Source organism: Papio anubis, chromosome 11 (genome assembly GCF_008728515.1).
Source record: "Papio anubis isolate 15944 chromosome 11, Panubis1.0, whole genome shotgun sequence".
Lineage (NCBI taxonomy): Eukaryota > Metazoa > Chordata > Mammalia > Primates > Cercopithecidae > Papio > Papio anubis.
The window spans coordinates 102,659,940-102,666,176 of record NC_044986.1 but is presented as its reverse complement, the minus strand read 5'-3'; the positions used below and the strand labels follow the sequence as shown (position 1 = coordinate 102,666,176).

The window sequence follows — 6,237 nt, the reverse complement described above, 5'->3', positions numbered from 1 at the left end:
CCATGCAGAGGCCAAACAGACTTTAAGGCAGCATTCTGTTCTCCACACCCATGCCAGAAGCTTTCCTGCCAAGCAAGCTTTCCGAGCATGCTAACTCGCTCCAAGAAGCGCCCATCCCGCAGCACCCACTGCAGCCGCTGCGGAGAGTGGCGCAGCGCAGAAACCCGTGCCCAGGTCGGGGAAGCGGTCTGCGGGAGTCACGTGGGCGGGAGGCCCAGCAAGGAATCCCCGGACTGCTCAGGCCTCCGAGCCCCCGGCCTCGCCCCGCCCGCGCGCGCGACGAGGGCCACGCCCGTGACGTCGGCGGAGCGGAGCAGGGGGCGGGGCGCGGGCCGGAGTGGGCGGGGCGAGCCGACGCGGCTGAATCGGGCGCCCAGACAAGCCGCGCATTCCAGCGGGTCCACGTGACGCGGCTGCGAGGCCTGAGGTAAACAACCGCGGCCCCGCCTCCCGGGCCTCCGCGCGCACCGCGCTCCCCCTCGCCGGCAGGACGCGCTCCAACGGGGCGGGCGGCTTCCTCCGTGAGTCCCCAGCGGCCGCCGCAGGCCGTAGCAGCTGCAGCGGGCGCGACGCCCCGGGTCTGCGGGCCGAGCGCACCGGCAGGAGTCGAGCTCGCGTCCCGTCCCCGCCCCCCCCCCCCCCACGCTGTGGCGCAGCAGGAATTTGGCCGGGACCCGGGCGCTATTCGCGGCTGCTGACGCGCGGCGGCCAGCGGCCTTGCGCTCATCTCTATTCTGGGGCCGTTGGGTCACCGCGCTCCGCCGGCCCCCTCCCCCGGGCCCGGAGGGTGTGTCCCCCGCTCCGGGGCTCGCCGCGCTTATAAGGGGCCGAGCGGCGGGCAGGGACATGCAGCTCTACAGCAGCGTCTGCACCCACTACCCCTCCGGGGCACCGGGTCCCACGGCCGCCGCCCCCGCGCCACCCGCCGCCGCCGCCCCCTTCAAGGTCTCGCTGCAGCCCCCGGGAGCCGCCGGCGCCGCGCCCGAGCCCGAGACCGGTGAGTGCCAGCCCGCCGCGGCCGCCGAGCACCGTGAAGCCGCCGCTGTCCCCGCCGCCAAGATGCCCGCCTTCTCCTCCTGCTTCGAGGTGGTGTCCGGGGCCGCCGCGCCCGCCTCTGCCGCCGCCGGCCCGCCTGGCGCGTCCTGCAAGCCGCCGCTGCCGCCGCACTACACGTCCACCGCGCAGATCACCGTGCGGGCCCTGGGCGCCGACAGGCTCCTGCTGCACGGGCCCGAGCCCGCTCCATGCACCGCGGGCTCCGCCGCTGCCCCGCGCGGCCGCTGCCTCCTGCTGGCCCCAGCGCCAGCAGCCCCGGTCCCGCCGCGGCGGGGCTCCTCGGCCTGGCTCCTGGAGGAGCTGCTGCGGCCCGACTGCCCCGAGTCCGCAGGCTTGGACGCGACACGGGAGGGGCCCGATCGGAACTTCCGACTGAGCGAGCACCGCCAGGCCTTGGCCGCCGCCAAGCACCGAGGCCCCGCGCCGACCCCGGGGAGCCCCGACCCCGGTCCGTGGGGCGAAGAGCATTTGGTGGAAAGGGGCCCTAGGGGCTGGGAGAGGGGCGGCGACCGCTGCGACGCTCCCGGTGGGGACGCGGCGCGGAGGCCCGACCCAGAGGCCGAGGCACCCCCAGCCCGGAGCATCGAGACCGCCCCGAGCAGCGCGGCGGAGCCGGTGATCGTCTCCAGGTCAGATCCCAGAGACGAGAAGCTGGCCCTGTACCTGGCCGAGGTGGAGAAGCAGGACAAGTACTTGCGGCAGAGGAATAAGTACCGATTCCACATCATTCCCGACGGCAACTGCCTCTACCGAGCTGTCAGCAAGACGGTGTATGGGGACCAGAGCCTGCACCGGGAGCTGAGGGAGCAGACGGTGCACTATATCGCCGACCATCTCGACCACTTCAGCCCCCTGATTGAGGGCGACGTTGGGGAGTTTATCATCGCTGCTGCCCAAGACGGGGCATGGGCTGGGTACCCGGAATTGCTGGCCATGGGGCAGATGCTGAATGTGAATATCCACTTAACTACTGGAGGGAGGCTGGAGAGCCCCACGGTGTCTACTATGATTCATTATTTGGGCCCAGAGGATTCCCTGAGGCCTAGTATTTGGCTCAGTTGGCTCAGTAACGGACACTATGATGCTGTATTTGATCACTCCTATCCTAACCCAGAGTACGACAACTGGTGCAAACAAACTCAAGTGCAAAGGAAACGCGACGAAGAACTTGCCAAATCTATGGCCATATCCCTATCCAAAATGTATATTGAACAAAATGCATGCTCTTGAAATGTCTCAAAACCTTACACCCTGGGAATAATTGCATACATAACTTGTGTTTGGAGAATCACATGAACTGTAATCAGGGTAATAGCACTTTCAAACTTGCTAGTAGGTTTTATTGTAGGTGTAATGCCTTAATCATCTTTTTGAATGTTTTCTCAGAGCTGAAGGTTGCTGGGCCACCTAAATGATGTTTCATGATAGCTTTGGGTGATTTTATTGCTATTTATAATTTGCTGTATAAAGTGAGCACTACTTAATTTGCAAGCTGATTTCTCACAGTGTAAATTTGTTCATTCCTGGTAGTCTATTTTCTATAAAAATGTATTTTTGCACATTTTTAAAAACTGGTGTACCTTCATCTATGATGTGTTCAGGCATAAATCCAGAGAAGTGCTTTATATGAAATGTATTATTTTGAACAGAGTTTGTGATTTGGTAGTTATTTTATGTTGTTGAAATTTGAATTTCACAATTCTTAGATAATTATTTCAAATGGATATTGAAACATTCTTGTTACTAGATGTTTGGCCCATTCCATTTTGATGAAACAGAGCTGTTGTTTTGGAAATCGTTATTTTTCTAGAAATGGTGAATCTTTTAAAGAAAATTACTTAATGGAAGGTTGTGGGAAGGTGTTTTTTTTCTTTTTCTTTTTTTTTTTTTTCCTGTTTTAAGGGATAGTACCAGGTCTTACTTGAATGAAAGTCTGATATTTGCTGATGGCAGAATGATTATTCTGTACCCTGGTTGATGTGTAGAGTAGATCGTCTGGTGCTCTCAATTGTTTTTATTGACATTTGTTATTTTGTTATAAAGAGAATGTTAACATGGTATAAAACTCTTTGTGACAAGATAAGCCTCCTGCTTTAACTTCTTGGGTCCAACTAAGAGATTTATAAACTAATGGCATAAGTGTCTGGAGCCACCCTTGGCAGTTACAGCAGGAGAACACTGTCTTAATATTTCTTTTACATTCTTTCAGAAGGTGAAATAGGATTGCCCTGTATTAATGTAGAAATGTCTGTAAACAGAGCTTGTATGGTTTGCTGGGTCAAACAATGTTTCCAACTTAAAATCTATCTCATTGCCACTTTAACTACTTTTAGTCATATTTATTAAGTAATGCAGTTTGTACTTTTTTTATTTTGTAACATTTTGTGATTTTTTTGTACAAAACTGTATTTGTACAATAGAGCAATTCCCAGCTGATGGAATGAATGAATAAAATGCAAAATTATACTTTTACAATGCCTTTTGGATAGAGTGGTTTTTAAATTGTAGTGTTTGTAGGAAACTTTCTTACACGTATGCATGTAAAGATGCATTTTTTTTTTCCGTAAAGATGCCACAGCAATAGGTTTCCTAAATTCTCACATGAAGAAGAGAGGCTAATCATGAGTAATTTCAAAGGATAAGTCTGAATAAAATATAATTTAAAGGTGGAGAATCCAAGAAATTGCTCTCATTATTTCTAATTATAATTTCTGTCTACAATTATAGCTGTACCTATTGGCTAATGAAAAAGGAAGTGCAAGTTTTGTGTCAGCCAGCAGAATGTCTAATTTAATGTCATACTTGTGTATTCCACTCACTCTCAATATAGAGTTTAACGTTTTAAAGATTAACCAAAGATATGCCCTAATTTTTGTCTAGTCTGGCCTCTTGAGATCACGGGAATCTGTTTTAAGATGTTGAAAAGTACATGCTATAGTTTGAATATATGTGTCCTACCACCCCAGATTCATGTGTTAATCCCCATTATGGTGGTATTAAGAGGTTGGGCTTTTGGGGAAGTGATTCAAGACATGAGCACCCTGTCTTCATGAACGAATTAGTGCCTTTTATATAAAGGGCTGGAAGGAACGAGCTTAGGCCCATTTTGCTCTTCTCTTGTTCTGCCACAGGAGGACACCTAGATGGTGTCATCTGTGAAGAAGGGGCGTTCACCTGATGTGGAACCTGCAAGCGCCTTGATCTTGGACTTGCCAGCCTCCAGACTGTGAGAAATATAAATTTCTGTTCTTTACAAATTACAGGTATTTTGTTGCAGCAGCACAAATAGACTAATTTGGCGCACCTGTGTGCATAGTGTTGGGGTATGTTTACTGCATAAGAAAAGCAGCTATTTTGGATATTTTACTTTTCGGTTAGTCATTTAGACAGCACAGTCATAGAGACAACTGAACTTGATTGAGTTCATTGGTTAACCACATTCTTGGAAGGATGCCGTTGAATATCAAGGAAAGAATTTGTCAACGGTTTAAATGTTTACTAATCACAGATCTCTAGATTTTTGTGTAGGTAAGTTTTGCTTCATGGCTTCAGTAAGTAATTTGGGAAGAAAAAATTTCTGTTATTTGAATTACCTGGCTACCCCTTTTCTCCACTTTATTTAGAGCTGTATAACATTTGGAGATGCTTACAATTTTATACAAGTGTGAGTAGAATACACAAGAATTCCTAAAAAGGCTTCTGTCAGGCTATTACTGTTTTAGATAGGTTCTTCTGTGTTCTGTCTCATTTTCAAATTAGGATTCCAAGTCCTGATTTTTTTTTTCTTTTTTATTATGTTTTTATTGAGACAGGGTCACCCTCTGTCACCCAGGCTGGAGTGCGATGGCACTCAGTCATGGCTCACTGCAGCCTCAACCTCAGGGCTCAAGTGATTCTCCCACCTCAGCCTTCTAAGTAACTGGTACTACAGTAGTTGTTCACTATCACACCCAGCTAATTTTTTTTTTCTTTAAATTTTTAGTAGAGATGCAGTCTTACTATGTTGCCCAGGCTGGTCTTAAATTCCGGAGCTTAAGTGATCCTCCTGCCTCAGCCTCCCAAAGTGCTGCGATTACAGACTTAAGTCACCATGCCCAGAACTGTTTTCAAATTTAATTTTAAAATTTTGTTTATTATTTTTGAGACAGGGTGTTGTCATGTCCCCCAGGCTGGAGTGCAGTGGCACAATCATGGCTCACTGCAGCCTCTACCTCCTGGTCTCAAGTTATCCTCTCACCTTGGCTACTGAGTAGCTGGAACTATAGGCATGTACCACCATGCTCAGCTAATTTTTTATTTTGCATAGAGATCGGGGGCGGGGGAGGATCTCCCTATGTTGCCTAGGCTGGTCTTGAACTCCTGGCCTCAGGCAATCCTCCCACCTCAGCCTCCCAAAGTGCTGGGATTACAGGTGTGAATCACCACACTCAGCCTTGAAAAAAAAAAATCTGGAGGTAATTTCATTACTTTGTTCAAGTTTATCTTATGTCCTTTTTCTTTTCCTAAAAGAAAGTTAATCTTTTACAATTTTTTTCCCAAGTTTTGCATTTTGAGAATCATTAGCACTTTACCATGACATTTAGTGCTCATGTGTAAGAAAGGCATTTGGGGAGAAAAATAGATTGTAATCCTTTGGACATTTGATAATTTGATATGTAGGTAAATGTACTGGATAAATTCAAGTATGTAGCATGTTCACATTAAATAGACAGTTATTTGTTACATCCTAAGTTCAGACCTCATTTTTTTTTTGTACATCCCTAGAGTGTCTACAGCTATCTCAAAGAGGCACTGAGAAACTAGATGACATTTAATTCAGTTTGATTCCCCAAATGTACTAAACTCAATAGGCACATTCCCTGTTGAATGTCTGGGTTCCAACCCAAGTACCTAGCAGAGTGTGTGCTCAGTAAATTGCTTTTTTTTTTTTTTTTTTGAGACAGAGTCTTGCTTTGTCGCCCAACCTGGTATGCAATTGTGTGGTCTTGGCTCAGTGCGGCCTCTGCCTCCCGGGTTTAAGCAGTTCTCCTGCCTCAGCCTCCCAAGTAGCTGGGATTACAGGTGCCCATCACCACACCCAAGTAATTTTTTGTATATTTATTATTTGTTTTTTTGAGATGGAGTCTTGCTCTGTCACCGAGGCTGGAGTGCAGTGGCATGATCTCGGCTCACTGCAAACTC

At 49.1% G+C, this 6,237-nt stretch overlaps 1 protein-coding gene across 1 annotated transcript; it reads left to right on the top strand.

The window, feature by feature from the left end:
• The first annotated feature begins 663 nt into the window (after window positions 1-663).
• On the top strand, window positions 664-3,528 carry OTUD1 (OTU deubiquitinase 1). The gene has a single exon (XM_003903466.4). It carries the CDS (start codon window positions 847-849, stop codon window positions 2,284-2,286), a length of 1,440 nt encoding a protein of 479 aa, XP_003903515.1. The 5' UTR covers window positions 664-846; the 3' UTR covers window positions 2,287-3,528.
• The last annotated feature ends 2,709 nt before the right edge of the window (window positions 3,529-6,237 follow it).